At 38.9% G+C, this 17,557-nt stretch overlaps 1 protein-coding gene across 6 annotated transcripts in view; it reads left to right on the top strand.

Moving 5' to 3' along the window:
* The window catches only part of reln (reelin), a 157,163-nt gene that overhangs the window by 120,820 nt on the left and 18,786 nt on the right, over nucleotides 1–17,557 (top strand). For all 6 annotated transcript variants that reach the window (XM_023348573.1, XM_023348567.1, XM_023348559.1 and 3 more), the window contains exons 42-58: nucleotides 72–295; nucleotides 1,357–1,507; nucleotides 1,613–1,871; nucleotides 3,138–3,387; nucleotides 4,170–4,338; nucleotides 7,123–7,263; nucleotides 8,164–8,341; nucleotides 9,458–9,651; nucleotides 9,893–10,143; nucleotides 10,225–10,379; nucleotides 11,400–11,614; nucleotides 12,295–12,472; nucleotides 14,271–14,446; nucleotides 14,531–14,637; nucleotides 15,427–15,669; nucleotides 16,437–16,612; nucleotides 16,686–16,759. In XM_023348573.1, the coding sequence (XP_023204341.1) occupies nucleotides 72–295; nucleotides 1,357–1,507; nucleotides 1,613–1,871; nucleotides 3,138–3,387; nucleotides 4,170–4,338; nucleotides 7,123–7,263; nucleotides 8,164–8,341; nucleotides 9,458–9,651; nucleotides 9,893–10,143; nucleotides 10,225–10,379; nucleotides 11,400–11,614; nucleotides 12,295–12,472; nucleotides 14,271–14,446; nucleotides 14,531–14,637; nucleotides 15,427–15,669; nucleotides 16,437–16,612; nucleotides 16,686–16,759 (3,141 nt within the window). The remainder of the gene's footprint in view (nucleotides 1–71; nucleotides 296–1,356; nucleotides 1,508–1,612; nucleotides 1,872–3,137; nucleotides 3,388–4,169; nucleotides 4,339–7,122; nucleotides 7,264–8,163; nucleotides 8,342–9,457; nucleotides 9,652–9,892; nucleotides 10,144–10,224; nucleotides 10,380–11,399; nucleotides 11,615–12,294; nucleotides 12,473–14,270; nucleotides 14,447–14,530; nucleotides 14,638–15,426; nucleotides 15,670–16,436; nucleotides 16,613–16,685; nucleotides 16,760–17,557) is intronic.

The following is a 17,557-nucleotide window of genomic DNA, read 5'->3' as shown; positions in this document are numbered from 1 at the left end:
ATACCAAAACACTCACTCAGTTTTTAAAATCGCAATTGTGTAAGTTGTAAATTTCTTTCCCTGGAATCCAGGTCAATAAGGTTCCGCTGGTTCCAAGGTTATTTCTCCGCTGGTTCTGCTCCTCCAACGTGGGCGCTGGATAATGTTTACATCGGCCCTCAGTGTCAGGACATGTGTAACGGTCACGGAGTGTGTGTGAGCGGCACCCACTGTGTGTGTGACCCCAGTTTCTCTGGACCCGACTGCTCTGTCCCAGAAATCCCAAATCCGGACTTCCTCAAGGAGGACTTCGAAGGTACAAAAGAATCAAGTTATTTTTTGCTGCGTATTAAAAATGGAGATGCAAGTTATCAAGTAATGAGTTCATCTAAAGTGGATTGATGGTATGATTAATTGATGAGCTGCCATTTTCATTAAAACCTGAGTTTCCTCTTGTATAAACAGGGTCAAGTTTCAAGTCTATCAAGTTTATTTGTATAGCATGTTTCAGCAACAAAGCAGTTCAAAGTGCTTTAGTCAACAATTGAAACATTACATTTTCTCCAGTGCCATCGTACATCAAAATGCTGATTAGTGTTTCCTTTATAATGTATCAAACAAAACTATAAACAGATGAGTTTGAAAATAGTGGTTTTCTGACATTATTAAACTTAGAGATATTTATAAAATGTAAGAACACAGAAACCTTTTAGATTGTTAAACAGGAAAATAGAAGATGAAAATAATAAAAATATGGGAAACGCTTAATTCCCCATGAACAGAGAGCTGTTCATACAGACATACTTTCTGTTGTTGCTCCTGAAGGAAAATTAAAACTTCACTCCATGAAGTTCTTTGACTCAGGACAAATATCAAAATCAATCTTGCTCATTGGCATTATGGATTTTTACATCATGTTGCAATTTTTGTCAGTTATCCCCTCCGTTTTCTGTCACAGCGGTAATTTTTGAATGAGAAACTGACCCACTAAAGTGAAACTTAAGCAGATTGTCGAGTTTTTATGTTTAAAGCAGAACTGCATAAAGTGCATTTTGCTCAAACCGGACTGTGCTAGAACTGTTTCTCTTCATTCTGGTATCCCTCCGCCATCTTTGTTTCTGTATCAGCTGGCTCCACTTAAGGATGGCCAGCGGCACCCTCTGCTGGATGGTGACAAAAACTACAACACTAAAAGAAGGTCTAATTGGATGCTGTTAGTTAATCGTTTTGAACTAATTTTAACTTTTAATCAACAATTGCTTGATTAGTTGCTTGCATCCCCGTTTGATGAGGTAGGTATGTGCAGTTGTTTGCAGAATAACTGCATATATGTAGTAAACGTTAATAAATATGTCTGGCTTCTGCTTCTTTATCAAGGAGGAGCTGTGGATGCTGAGCATTTCACTCTGCTGAGTGGAGGAAAACCATCCAGGAAATGTGGCATCATGTCCAGCGGAAACCACCTGTTCTTCAGCGAGGATGGTCTACGCATGTTGGTCACCAACGATATGGATCTGTCAAATGCAAGGTACATCTGCTTTAAACCAACACCCAAAACAGTTACATAACTTTGAAAATGTTTGAAACATTTAGAATTTTCAGTTCTGATTATAAACTTTTCGTTCTTCCTCAGGTTTGTTCAGTTCTTCCTTCGCCTTGGCTGTGGCAAAGCGGCACCGGATCCTCGTTCTCAGCCTGTTCTGCTGCAGTTCTCTGTGGATGGAGGCCTAACCTGGGGACTGCTCCAGGAGTTTCTCTTCAGTAATGCCAGTAACCAGGCTCGGCTGGTGGCTCTGGAGATCCCACTGCGTGCCAGAACACCTGCCACTCGTCTGCGCTGGTGGCAGCCATCAGAAAATGGTCACTTTTACAGTCCATGGGTCATAGATCAGGTACATGAAGTGAATTTATCCATAAAGTAAACATAATTAATCATAATAATCAAAACCCCTAGTTGGTCGTGCCAGATGCTCGGTAGTACTAAACCAGGTTCTGGTTCTACCGAAGGTTTCTTTCTGTTAAAGGGGAGTTTTTCCTCTCCACTGTCTCTACATGCACACTCAGTATGAGCAATTGCCTTAAAATAAAGTCAAGTGATTGCTGCTACGTGTTCGTACAAGAGGAGTTAATGCCGCAAGTTAGTGACTCAATGCAACCTGTTGGGTTTCCTTAGATGGAAACATTTTAAACTACATTGAATAATTAACTAAACATTTTGTAGCATTTCATAACTAGGATCAATTGAAATGTGTGTGATTTTATTTATTTATTTTATTTTTTTTTTTAAATGCCTTGAAATATTTGTTGTGAATGTGCGTTATATATGTAAACTGAATTGTCTAATTATTTTCACCATATATTGACATTCTATAGATCACGTATGTCAAACTCGAGGCCCACAGGCCAAATCCAGCCCACTAAAGCTATTTATGTGGCCCTGAAGAATCTAGAGGGCCACATAAATACAATTCAAGATAACAGTTTTGTGCTAACATATTATTGTATTAGTCAAATGAAATCAGTTTTTATCTATGTAGTGGCAAATTACTACAATTTGAAAATATGTAAATATTTTATTTTTAGAAAGTATTCATTGATTTCAGAAAAAGCTATAATATCTTAGGATTTCCTCCAGAAATCTAGCTAACCCAGTTGCACCACTGGGGGGTCTTTTTGTTAAAAAATGTTAAAAATTGGCATTAAATTTCGGAAGTAAAACATCAACAACAAAGAAAATACAGCAGTGGATTAAACAAAACTAGTCTGTCAGTGTCATGAAACGTGGTGATGGATGTGGTGAGGCAGCAGGCGGTAGGCTGTGTATTTATATTCAAATGCTGTTATCTTTTTAAATAGATAATAGTTTGCTAAAGATTACAAATGTTTTATTATATATAAGCGTAGTCTAACCTGTCTTTGCTATCACTGTTATATGTGTATTAATAAAATTACTTAAAATAAAGAAACAACACTCAGCCTGGTGGGGGGTGAATAAAGCCTGACAGGCTGCCAGGCTTATAATACACTGGGTGAAACATGTATTTTAAGTTTGATAAGTAGTTTTTTCAATGCCTTCTGCCACAACGGAAGACGAGTTTGACTCATCTTTAGACTCTCCTGTCTCTGCCATCAGTAACATTTTCTCTTTTATACTTTAGGTTGTGGTGGGAGGCAGTGCTAGTGGCTGGGGGCCACTGGAAGATGATTTCTCCTCGATCGACGGACGATCGTGGCTCCTCCACCCGGGTGGAACCCGAATGCCTGTGTGTGGTTCTGACGGACCAGCTTTCGCTTTCATTGAGAAATCCAACACACGATATGCCGTCACTACTGACATTAGTTTGGGCCAAGACGCTTTCATCCAGTTTGACTTTTCTGCATCCTGCTCTGTCACTAATTCTTGCTACTGTAAGCAACAGGAACTCATAAGCAAACATTATTATTTGCATTCGTTAAAAACTTAAAATTTGCATGTTTTATTTTAAAAGGAAAATAAATGAGAATAATATGATAGAAGTTTGTAAATATTTTCATAAGGTGACCTATTTAACGAAGGTGGGCAGAGTACCCAAAAATTATACTTTAGTAAGTGTAACATATATTTTTACTCAAGTAAAAGTAAAAAGTAGCATCCAAGAAATTACTATAGTAACAGTAAAGTATTTGGTAAAACGTTTCCTCAAGTACTGATTAAATTATCTCTGTCTTATTATTATTGGAATTATTTCTGTCATTTAATATTTAAAAAGTTCATTATCAGACGGACCAAAATATGAAGTGAAGTGGAAATTTGGGTATTTTAAGGAACAAAATTACACTAATTTATAAAAAAAACCTAAATCATGAAACTTTAACAAAAACTGCTGGTGTGTGTCTGCGTCTAGTGAATTTTTGGTTAAAACATGTTTTTTTGGGGGTAGAAAATCCAGAAATTTTACTCAAGTAAGAGTAGACATACTTCATAATAAAATTACTCAAATAAAAGTAGAAAGCAAAGCATAGTAAAAATACTCCTAAGAGTACATATATATATATATATATATATATATATATATATATATATATATACAGTATATACTGATATGTAATTGTGCAACTGTAGCTAGTTACTACCCAAGTCTGCTGTTTTAAAGGTAATCTGTAAATAGATGAATGGAGGAGTTTTTAACTATCTGTTCTTCTTTTTGCAGCTGTGGAGTTGGAGTATTCACTGGATCTGGGTCTGACTTGGCAGCCGCTGGTCAGAGACTGCCTGCCTACAAGTCCTGACTGCTCTTCTTACACTCTGCAGCGGATTCTCGTTTCAGACACTTACAACAAGTGGGGCCGTGTCACCCTGTCTATCCCATCATACGCAAGGTCAGCAGAGATCTGCGCTTTGCCAACTTAAGATGATTATTATATACTAGTACAGAATATGTCAGGATTGTTTTGCTTTTTCTTCTCTATTGTGTTCAGGCATTTACCCTAAAAATTGGGAGTGCATCGATAAATCGGCACAGTTCTCTTTAATGTTGGGAGATCGGCGATTGGCCGATATTTACACGTGAAGCCGATCTTATCCATTGATCTTTACTTTCTCCGCAAAGGTCTAAAAATCAGCCACTGTCTTCTTTTGCTTTGAAAGAGGTTTGACTGATAGACCAGGTCAGATCGGCATGTTTGCAGTTAACAATAGTCACCCCACTATCAATTCATTTCATTGACTTTATTGCTATATTTAGCAACTTTCCAGGCCCAAAAGAACAAAACAGTATTGGCCAAAATTGGAATTGGGAGGTCAGGCTTTTAAATAATGAAAATTTGCCAGAAAGTTGCAATATTAATATTAAAAATAGTCATATTGATTCCCAGCTATGAAGTTAAGAATATATATTTAACAAGTCCAGGAGGTTGATTTCATGACAGACACACTCAGGTTCACTGTATTTATCCTAACAAAAGAGGAAATCAAGTTGGTGGTTAACATCAGTCCAGCAGCTTCTGCCCCTATGCATTAAATAAAATACAATAAATAACTAAATAAACTACAGAGCAATAGGTCCCAATGAGCAGTTGACAGCAGCTAGCAGTTGTAAAATTAAACATAGCTAAAATGCACAACATTAATCATAAGAGTTCAAAACATATAGAAAGCACAGCCAAATTACTCACGTAACACTATATATGATGTACTACTTATAAATGAAAACACAGAGCTGGTCGCAGTACATGCCACAGTTACAGACGGTAACAGACAAAAGAGGGCGGAGCTGGCAGTTACTGGTTGCTATGGTAACCACCAACTGTCAAGAGCAGTATAACGGAACTGAAAACACAAATAAAATTCCAGAACAATAGACCCTTTTCACAGTGACGTCAGACAATGGCCGCCATAACTCAAAACTGGGTATCTTTACTTCCGGTGTGATTTTGCCTTGGGAACCAAGCTGAAAACTTCCCGCATTCTCATAATCTTAAGGATATAATAAAAGGTAAGTTTAATAATAACAGCATTTAAGTGTTAGATAGCTGTTACTAATCATTGTAAATTCACCATTCTCTATCTGTGTATAAAATAAACAGCCTCCGATCGGAGAGTAAACCACCTAGCAGCAGCTTTAGCCACATTTAGGAAAAATATACTCTCTGTCAGCGCTGTAACGTTAGAGGTTCACTTTCTGTGTTTTATAAAACAGTGTTTACGTGCTAGATAACCGTTATAAGTCATTGTCAATTTACCATTCTCCAACTGTATTCAAAGGGACCAGCTTCCGATCATGAGTAAACCAGCTAGCAGCAGCTTTAGCCACAGTTTGGAAACATATACACCGCCGCCTGTCAGTGATGTAACGTTTAGAGGTTCATTTTCTGTATTAATGGAAAATAAAAACAAGACAAAAGCCACAAATAACAGTTGGGCTTGACGATATTTCTGTTTTTCCAGCAACAAAATGCGCATCTCCATGCACTGTTCATGTTTCTGTCACTGCTAACTGTCACAGAGTCTCTCCCAAAGACGCAAAGAAGGAATAAAAATAAATACACAAGAAAATATTAATGTGCAATGATTTGGATAAATAACTTTAATCTGATTACTGGATTTGAAATACGAACTCGTTAGATTATTCGTTACCGAAAAAGTGGTCCGATTAAAGGCATTACAAAGCAGCGGCGGCACCGGACATCTCTGCTTATAACAAACAAATCCCTATTTTATGGGATGAGTGGCAACTCCAGTCTATAATTTAATAATCTGATCAAGATTAGAGCCTAAAACGTTATAGTTCAAAAACAGTAAAAAGTTCTGGTTAAGGAACAGTTATGTCACGTAGTTAGCTAGCTAACAAAATTCACTAATGCTAAGCTAACGGTTACGCAAAACAAAAATACCTACCTTCATAGTCAAACAGGTATTGTTCGGTGAAGAATTTGTAGCCTTTGTCTAATTTAGATTTTTTTGTCAGAGAGAACTGGTTTGCAAATCGTGATATATCTTCAAATCTTATTTTAGGCAAATGTTTTAGAGACTGTGTAAACTCCATGCTCCGGTGATCTGTCTGATCAACATATGCTGTCAGATTTATACATCTCTCTCTCTCTCTCTCTCTCTCTCTCTCTCTCTCTATATATATATATATATATATATATATATATATATATATATATATGAAATAGACAACTTTATCATTACTTACTATGTACACCGGAACTAAGGATACACAGCTTCGAGCCAAAACGGAAGTTGTGTGACGTCATGTGAAAAGGGTCTATTTGTTGTTCTCCTGGAAAGAAAGAAATTTAAAGAACAAATACATTTTGACAAACTTCATATCTATAATATTGTTAAAATAAAACCCTGTTACATATAAAACTCCATCTTGTTAGTAAAATATTCCAGAGGAAGAATTTTGAAAATGTGGCTATAGATTTTTAGCAGTATCTGTTTTGATTCTGACACTATTAATTCTGACTTTAACCTGAAGCCACTTAGATTAAACCCCCAAAACATTTTTTTGTAGTACAAGTCCCAACAAAAATCAGAGCAGAACACAAGCCAACACCAAGAAAGACACAACTGTTGAACTAAAATACAAACTCAAAAGGAGCATATAACTTATCCAATCTTGTAAAGTTTATCTTTCCCTTTTTCAACTTTTCCAGATCTCCTGCCACGAGGTTCCGCTGGTTCCAGCAGGCTCCCTTTGACAAGCAGCAGACCTGGGCTCTGGATAACCTGTACATTGGTGACGGCTGTCCTGATATGTGCTCTGGACACGGCCGCTGCCAACAGAGCTCCTGTGTGTAAGTGACAAAACATATGCATCACTAGAAAAGAAAATAGTGGTTGTATCTGGAACATCAACACTAAGGCATTAAAGTCAAAATCTAACTTTATACAGTACATTCATTAAGCTAAATATACACAGTTTTACATTCTAAAGGTGATATTGATGCAAATTTAATATTTTGCACATTGTATGGTTCCATTTGTGTCTCAAGCATTTAAGAAAAAACACCAAGTCATTTTCTGGCAGAAAGTTCATATTTTTTGGTGTCTGGAAAATGAGCTGTTTCAAAAACCTTAAACCACATTCAATGGGCACTGAGCCGTTGCCTAGCAACTCCAGTGAAGCCAGGAGTTGCAACACAAGCAGAGCTGTAGCACATTTAGTCAGCTGGTCTTACAGCTGTACAATGGCTGCTGGAAAAGACTAGTGTTTTGTTGTTGACTTACCATTTAGAAACCACTTGCTGCATTCTTGTTGGTTGTGCAGGAGGCTTTGCTTCTGCTTTTCAAAGATGTATGATTGTATAACTGTGCATCAATGTGCAGCCATTTTCACATGTAAACGTTGAGTTATGCAGCATGGCCAGCAGCGTATTTGGATTTAAAGTGACAGGAGGCCCTAAAAACAGCTCAAAATTGGCAGAACTAAAATATGATGATGTAAAAATTATTTAAATGAAATCTAGTGAACATGTTTTGTACAGACTTACCTGTTCACAGAAGCATTAAAGGTCACCATTAAAGAAAAGCGAAAAATGTTTGGGCCTGATTAGTTAAAAGAGGTTTGAATCTTAATCTTGTTATTTTCTGACCCACAAAACCCCCCAAACTAAATAAAAATGTTATCCCTATTATGTTATTCAATATTAACATTGCATGGTTCTTCTTGTTTCCAAATTCACTTCCCATGCCAGGTGTGACCCGGAGTGGGGAGGAGAGTACTGTGACGAGCCGGTGCTGCCGCTGCCATCCCAGCTGAAGGACAGCTTCAGTCGAGCGCCGTCGCTCAGCCACTGGCACGTTCTCACGGGTGGGAAGCTCAGCTCCGTGTGTGGAGCTGTGGCTTCTGGAGCTGCGCTGCACTTCAGCGGGGTAGGTCCGCCTGTGCTGGAGATTCTGCTTAGGTGTGAGGGATGGATGGGGCCTTGTCCGTGACTATGCAGGTCCCACTTGACAGCTGAGTTGGAATTAACTTCACATCACACCTACATGGAGTACACTGGCAAAACCATTCAATCCACAGCAGAAGAGTCCAGAGAATACTGTTTGGTCTACTGTGTGATAAAAGTCTCTGATTAGCTTCATATATCTGGCTAAGGTTAATATGTGTTATGATGTGTTATGCAGTACATCATAACAAGGATTTTGCACAGAAAGTACTATGTGAAATATGTTAATGTAGGAGTTAAAATTCTCCTGGCAAAGACTGAAATTTCTGCTATCAAACCTGCAAAAGATCCAATATGTTTTTCACTGAAGGAAAGTCAGATAGTTAACAATAATGTCTGAAAGATTTATATTTGAGAGTAAGTAATAAAATGTCTGTCTTTATGTGTGGCAAAGATTTTTCCATTACATTTTACACTGCAAAAGCATAAAATCTTACAATTTTTATGTAGTGCAAATATCTTAATACACTTAAAATAGACGAAACTAGTACCTTTTCAGCAAGATGTAGGAGCTTGTTTTAAATACTGATTAAAAAGTACTATTTCAACTGGAATTTTTTCCACTTATAACAAGGTGTATTTCTAATATTATAAATGAATGAAATCTGCCAGTGTAATAAGAACTTTTCCTCAATATTAAGGAATTATTGATGTAAATCAAGCTCCTATATCTTGCTGAAAAGTTACTTGAAAGTTAGTTCTGTCTTATTTCATATTTTGCTCCAGAAACTAGACCATAAATACCTGGTAAGACTCTCTTAAACACCAGATAAGCCATGTTTTTCATTATAAAAGCAATAATAAAGGTCGGTTTCAACAGTTATCCTAAATGTTTTATTCAGTATCAAACTTGCTCTTTAGTTGGAGCCCTAAGGAAGTTAAAGGGGTTTAAAGAACATGGCAATGTTAGAAAAACATAAATTATACCTCCTTACATAATTCAAACCCTTTGTGACTTCAAAAATACTTTAGGAAGTAAAGAATTTGATTTCTACATTTGATTCTCTCAGACTACATCTCTCCATTTGTCTTTGCGCAGTCATGCACCCGGCAGCTGGTGACGGTGGATTTGAATCTGACGAATGCGGAGTTCATCCAGTTCTACTTCATGTATGGCTGCATGATTCCTCCCAGCAACCGGAACCAGGGAGTCCTTCTGGAGTACAGCTTGAACGGGGGAATTAACTGGCATTTACTCACAGAGATCTTCTACGATCTCTACACCAAACCTGGGTGAGTTTTATTCCTCCACTGCCGCCCCTAGTCGTCTACAAAGTACTGCACAAAGACGACAACAGGAAGTAATAGGAGGATGATGGCGCGCCATGTTTTTAATGCGTGAACAAACTTATTTTAAAGGAAACACAGCAATTCCAAATTTGTGTGTTTTTTTAACATTAGCAAATTATCAACTGAGTTTTGCTCACATTTGTAATGGAAACGCAGCTGCAGTCTCTGTGTTTCGTCTTCTCAGGTTTGTAAATGTGCTGCTGCCCCCTGCTGCGCGTCAAGAAGGAGTGCGGGTGCGTTGGTGGCAGCCGCAGCATGAAGGCGCAGACCGAAGCGACTGGGCTCTGGACAACGTCCTCATCGCCGGATCAGACCCGCGGGCCCAGATCTCTGACACATTCGGAGGCGTGGCTCTGCCCAACCATGAGAGAGCGCCTGCAGATGAGACTTCTGGAAGAGTCAGTCAGCTGAATGAACAGGAAGAAACTCCTATAGGTAATTCAACAACCGCTGCCTGTCACTGAGAAACACAGGCGTTTCTTTAGGTTTCTAATATTTGCTTCGTTTTGTTCTCAGTGAGTGACCACTGGCTTTTCTCTGAGGATTGCTCTGTGCAGCGCTTCTGCAACTCCCCTGATGGTGTGATGGTGTGTGGAAATGCAGATGGGAGAGAAGTGTATGCTGTCACACGTGATATTGTTCCAAATAAAGGCTGGGTCATGCAGTTCAAGGTAATGCCAAGTTTATTAGTATAGTGCTTTTCAGCAACAAGGCAGTCCAGAGTTTTTTAAATAAAAACATTATAATAAAAAAACAAAAAAGAAACATTACATTACAGTGGCAAAATAAAAAGAAGTACTAAAACATTGGGAACCAGGCTAGAATTAATCTATATTAACTTATTATTAATAAAAAGCAAATATAACTCAGTGTCTTTCAGTTTTCTGAAAGTTTGTTCCAGATTAGAACATAAACTGAATGCTGCTTCTCCATGTTTGGTTCTGGGGATGCAGATCAGAACCAAAAAACCTGAGAGGTTCTGGAAGGTTGATACAACAGCAGATCTTTTATGTGTTGTGGTGCTAAACCGTTCAGTGATTTATAAACTAAGAACAGAATTTTAAAGTCTATTCTCTGAGCTACAGGGGAGCCAGTGGAAGGACTTTAGAACTGGGTGATGTTCTCTATCTTCCTGGCTTTAGTCAGAACTCCAGCAGCAGCGTTCTGAATCTGACTGATTTTTAATCAATGTAGTAATCAAGGTGACTAAAGATAAACCCATGGATGAGTTTCTCTAGATCTGGCTGGGACATTAGTCCTCTAATCCTGGAAATGTTCCCCAGGTGATAGAAGGCCGACTTTGTAACCGTCTTTGTGTGGCTCTGAAGGTTCAGGTCAGAGTTTATCACTACACCCAGAATTCAGGCCTGGTCACTGGTTTTTATTCATAATAACTGAAGCTGTGCATTGACTCTAGAATGTCCCTCTTTAGGTCCAAAATAATAACTTCAGTTTTGTTTCTGTTCAGCTGGAGAAAGTTTTGGCACATCCACACATTTATCTGTTCTGAGCATCTACTTTGAATGACATCGTAATGTAGAGCTGTGTATCATCTGCTTGATATCTAATCTTATTACTTGTTATAATCTGAGCATTAATAGACATATTTAGAGTAAAACATTCCTTTTGCATTTTCTTGATCTGAATGATCTCCTTATCTAGTGAGTAAACCTTGTCATTTTCTCTTTTAGATTGCTGTTGGCTGCAATGTTCCAGACCGTCCAGCCGATCGACAGATTCACGTTCAGTATTCAGTAGATTTTGGAGTTACATGGAAGTACCTGGTCCCTCAGTGCCTGCCTGCTGACCCTCGCTGTGGCGGTCAGGTCTCCCAGCCGTCAGTTTTCTTCCCTGCTGAGAGCTGGAAAAGGGCAGTCTACCCACTTCCAGACAGCCTGGCTGAAACGTGAGCTGTCCATCACCTACCTCCGCATGATTTTAGCTAGCCTTCACGATAAATCAATGACAGTATATATTGTGATAGACAGGTAATCAATATCAATATATAATAAACCAGATAGAATGTTCAATATCCTCACCTTCCTAAAATAATGGCCTAAGTATTTTGCCAAAAGTAATTTTTGCAATAGAATCCCCACTTCTTTCTTTTAAAAAAAAAACAACTTTTTTGGGAAGATGAGGATGTACAGAATATTCACTGACCAATTGGTACCTGGCCTGATCCAGAACTGCACAGCGTTCTGGGAAATGTAGGCAGAAGAAAGGCTTAACCTGCTCAACCTCTTATGGCCAGCTAAGCCAGACTGGTGGAATCAACTAACTCTCTCAGTCTTTGATTACCTAGCAACAACCAGTTGAGTAACTGGCGCAGCAGCAGTTTAAGGTTTCGCCACCGTGCTTCATAACAGCTTAAAAATAAAAAGCGATGCTGAGTGAAAACTCTGGATAAAGGAGGAAATGTCATGGCACCAGTTTGGCATTATTTCAGATATTTAAAACAGAAAAAACAATCAATAATTATTGATTATGGACTGCAATGAAAGTTTAGCCAGAGGCTTCATGTACTGAAAGTTTAATTAGTTATGTGAGTCTGTGTTGCTGAATGAAGCTTGTTCTTTTCCTCAGTGCGGTGCGATTCCGGTTTTACCAGCAGCACTCTGACATCCAGTGGGGTGTGGAGAACCTGTACATCGGGCCGCCCTGTGACGGCCACTGTGGGGGACACGGAGACTGTCTGGATCAGCGCTGCATCTGCGATCCAGGATTCACCGGACCCAACTGTTTTGCCAGTACCGCCCTAAAGGTAGCTTTTAATCCATCCAGGGAAAGAATGAAGACAGAGATGGTTTAAAGCATGTGTGCCAAACCTGAGGCCCGGGGGCCAAATCTGGCCCGCAATAGCTTTTTGTTTGACCCTCTAGAGCAGTCGTCCCCAATCTCCGGGCCAATTGGTACCAGGCAGCACAAGAAATAATTAAATATTTCCCTTTTAAGTATTATCTAAGTCTGGATTAGTTTTATTTTGAAAATCCTTTACACGGATTCTCTCAGTTACGTCTTGCGCGCCAACATTGAGCCCACAAGCAGCAGAATCAGTCAGAAACGGATCAGATGTCTTTGGAAAGTTTCTTTGCGAAGGAGAAAGGCCCAGAGAAGAGACATGAGAATGAATTTATCCTGGTAGGTTATTCCCACATTCCAAGCTCTGCATGATATGGTGACCGGCTCGTTAATGAGGCAACGAAGCTTCAAACTGCTTCGCCACTAGAGACCAAGAACCCTGAGCATCAGCAACACTTCGGGTGTTATTGTCTCTCATCACCTTGCAGAGAAACGAGCTCAGGGCTCCCATTAGTTGTTATCATGAGTTAAAATTTTCACGAAAGTAAAATGTTCGTTTTTGTGGCGCATCTGTATCTTATTTTGAAGGTGTAAATGTTACCATAGCGACCAGCGTCAGAAAGCGTTAGGGCAGAGGTGGAGACGAGATGAGAAGAGCAGAGCTTGTGAGTTTTAGGTCTGGTTCACACGGCACGATTTAAGGATTGTTGGCCGATTTTCCAAACATCCGTGACCACAGAGCCGATAAAAGTCCAACAGGTTCGATCGGTTCGTGTGTTCAGCCACACGGCACAAACCGATTTCACTCACGAACATCCGATTCCTGAAAAAAATCCCGTAAACCCCCCAACATACCGTATGTTAATTTAAAGTAACAAACATGTCAGATGATGTAGAAGCAATAGTGATAGTTTGTGGACTCATTTTAAGCGATAAAAGACGTAACAAAAAGAAAAAATGTTGGATAAAAGACGGCAGGAACAGCCGCTCTGTTTGCTGCACTATGCACTAGACTGGGTTCTCAGTTGCGCGATGTCAGCTCCAACCTGAATGTGGCAGCATTTACTTCTAATGAATTAACCTAACTTGACGTCTGTGATCAATATGGTGGGAAAAAAGTTACAATTACGGTCCTATTAAAATTTCTAAATTAGCACCACTTTTCAGTTCTTTTTTTTTCCATCCATCCATCCATCCATTTTCTGTTCACCCTTGTCCCTAATGGGGTCGGGAGGGTTGCTGGTGCCCATCTCCAGCTACGTTCCGGGCGAGAGGCGGGGTACACCCTGGACAGGTCGCCAGTCTGTCGCAGGGCAACACAGAGACATACAGGACAAACAACCATACACACACATACTCACACCTAGGGAGAATTTAGAGAAACCAATTGACCTGACAGTCATGTTTTTGGACTATGGGAGGAAGCCGGAGTACCCGGAGAGAACCCACGCATGCACAGGGAGAACATGCAAACTCCATGCAGAAAGACCCCGGCCGGGAATCGAACCTTCTTGCTGCAAGGCAACAGTGCTACCAACTGCGCCACTGTGCAGCCCCTCTCTTTTTTTTTTCAATTTCACAAATATGCTTTGTGAATTACCTTTTTGTTTACATTTTTACACCAATCCCTAAATCGATATGATGAATTATCCTGTTGAATCATGACGAAATGTGAAAATGTTCAGGTATGTGAGCATATTTCCAAGCCACTGTGTGATTTTGTTTTGTTGTTTTAACACTTGTTTTGTTTTTTTCTGTAGGCATCTTTGAAGGAGCGCTTTGACTGGGAAGGGGGAGCCGGACCTCAGTGGCAGGTGCTGGAGGGAGGGAAGCCCTGCACAGACTGTGGCGTTCTGGTGGAGGGTACCGCTCTGTATTTTGGAGGAGCTGATGCCAGGCAGGCTGTCACTGCTGATTTGGACCTCCGGGGGGCCAAGTGAGTCCCGTCACTCTTAGGGAGAAGATTTCTGTTTAGTGAAACTCCTTAACGCTGTTGCATTTTTAATGTTTCTGCTGATAGGTTTGTGGAGTACTGGGCCAGGATCGGAAGTGACGACAACATGACCATGTGCCACCGTCCCACGTGCCGTAAAGAGGGGGTCCTGCTGGATTACTCCACTGATGGAGGTCAGCAAAGCTCAGGCTGTTACCTAGCAACCCAAGCTGAGCTCCAGCACCTTTGGTCAACTGGATTTATTGCTGTGTGCACTGTGCAACAAAACAAGTGTTTTGACTTACCATCCAAAAACCACTTGCTGCATTCTTGTTGGTTGTGCAGGATGCTGAAATTAATGCTTTTCAAAGATGTATGGTTGTATAATTGCATAATAACTATTTTCAGCCATTTTCACATACGAGTGTAAACGCTGAGTTGAGGGGCCGAGAACTACAAAAACATAAAATGTTACCAAGTATTTTTGGTCTAGTTTTATATCTTAGTATGCATAAAATAAGACAAAAGTAACTCATTCCGCTTGTTTTAAGTAACTAATTCCTTAATATTGATAAATAATACTAGTTCCACTGGCATATCTTTTTACTTATAACAAGACATTTTTCCCATGTTATAAGTGAAATAATTTGCCTGTGGAACTACTACTTTTTGATCAAAATTAAGACGGTATTTTCCTAAAACAAGCTCATATGTCTTGCTGAAAAGCTACTTGTAAGTTAGTTGTGTCTCATTTCAAGAGTACTAAGATATTTGTACTGGAAAATAGACCAAAATGCTTGGTAAGATTTTGTTTTAGCATTGTGGACAGCAACATCTGATTTGGATTTAAAGTGACTTGATTATCTTGGTAGGATTTTGTTCTAAAAATATAAGGAACATGTTTTGTATCACCCATAGACCCATCCTAACCTGCTCGAGCAAGCGCAGTAGGTCACCTGTCATGTTATTCTTTGAATACTCAGGTGTGTCCTGGACTCTGCTACATGAGATGGATTACCTGAAGTACGTGTCCGTGAGGAGAGACTATATTGTTCTGCCAGAGGTGGCGCTGACTAATGCCACACGACTGCGATGGTGGCAGCCTTTTACCATCTCGTCAGGGTTGGCCAGCCCGAGCCTGGAGAGAGCTCAGTGGGCCATAGACAACATCTTGGTGGGAGGGTCAGACATCAACCCATCCACACTGCTGGACACTTTTGATGATGGTGAGTTTGGATGTGCTGATATACTGTAGTAGAGATGTGAATCTGTCTTTGTCTAGTGATTTGATTCCAATTTTTAGAGTCACAATTTGATTCAGAAACCAATTTTTCTATTCGAACAGTTCAGTGATTCTGTTTGAATTATGTGACTAACAAGAGGAAAAGACAATGTAAACTAATAGAGCATTTACTTAAAACCTTTCTAACATGTTACACACTGTATCAAATTTCATCAGTTTATATTTAAACAAAAAATTGGTTTTTGCATAAAATTATGTAAGTTAAATCACCAGTATTAGGTTAGCTAAGCCGCCTGGCCTTTTCTCAAGTAAAAGAATATAAAAATAAATTTATAAATATAATGTTACAAATTAAAATGAAAAAAATATATATAACTTACAAAAGTATACATATATACAAATGGAAAATAAAAAATATACAAAATACAAATACATTTATATATTATATTTACAAAATCCCTATTTTGTAGATGTAAATTTATTTACAAATAATAATTTAGACTGCTTAAAAAATATATATCGCCTAACACATACTTAGTTTTTTAGTTTGTTAAATATTAAACAGACTAAAATAGATTTTTGAGAATTTTGAATTGTTTCAGAATTTCCCAGGAGTAGAAATTGGGATTTTCTATAGAATCATTTTTCGCTATAGAATACTTTTTTTTCCTGCTGCACCTCTTTAGTCAGTTCAGTGAAAACCCTGGTTTAATCACATCCCTGATAAACCATTTGTTTTACTTTTACTAGAGGGCGTTTCTCATGAGGAAAGCTGGAGTTTCTATCCTAACGCTGTGCGTACCGCCGGCTTCTGTGGAAATCCCTCATTTCACCTCTACTGGCCGAACAAGAACCAAGACAGGACACACAACATCCTTGCTACTCGAGAGCTTATAGTTCAGCCCGGATATATTTTGCAGTTTAAGGTAAGAATGAAAGCGTGCTCACAGTGGCATTTGTTTTATGGTTTTTAGGTCCTAAAACGTCTCATTTCTGCAGATTGTTGTCGGCTGTGAGGCAGATACATGTGAGGATCATCACTCTGTCCTGCTGCAGTACAGGAAGGACGCACAGTAAGAGAAACAAGGAGAACAATCAGACTACACTGCAAAAACACAAAATCTTACTATTTTATTGTTCTACTTTCTAGTGCAACTATCTTAATACACTTGAAATAAGACAAAACTAACTTAGAACTTGCTCTTAAGCAAGCTGTAGGAATAAGAGTGCACCAATTGCAGTTTTCTGGCCGATCGCAGTTTGCTGATCTTTATAAATTCTATTCTAATTTTGGGTGATACTAATATTTTTTGTCCGAAATGTTGCTAAATATAACAAGAAAGTTGCTGATTTGCGAACTGTGGGGTGACTATTACCTGTCTCACAGCAGGGCAGAACAGGACAGTGGATGATTTTTAGACCTTTGCTGACGTAGATAAGATCAGCTTTACATGTAAGTATCGCCTGATCACCAGTCTCCCAAAATTAAGGAAATTGGAACTGAGAAATCGGTGTGCCCCATAGGACCTTATTTTAAGTCAATAATTCCTTAATATTGATATAAAAAAAGTACTAGTTAGAATAGAATAGAATGTACTTTATTGATCGCCAAGGGGAAATTGCTTATTAGTTGATAAGCTACTCCGTCCAAAGTGTTCAAGATTAATAGTACAAATATAACGTAAGCTATAAAATATACAGCTCTGGAAAAAATGACGAGCCCACTGCTCTAAACCTCAATTAAAACTTCTTGGTTATTCCACCAGATATTGATCTCTGAACTCTTCCTGAGTTAAAACATTAGCATTGTTGTTTTATTTGCATTATTTGAGGTCTGAAAGCTCTGCATCTTTTTTGTTATTTTGACTATT

This window comes from Xiphophorus maculatus, chromosome 2 (assembly GCF_002775205.1).
Source record: "Xiphophorus maculatus strain JP 163 A chromosome 2, X_maculatus-5.0-male, whole genome shotgun sequence".
In the NCBI taxonomy this organism is placed as follows: Eukaryota; Metazoa; Chordata; class Actinopteri; order Cyprinodontiformes; family Poeciliidae; genus Xiphophorus; species Xiphophorus maculatus.
The sequence above is the reverse complement of the archived record's forward strand: the minus strand, read 5'-3'. Positions and strand labels throughout refer to the sequence as shown.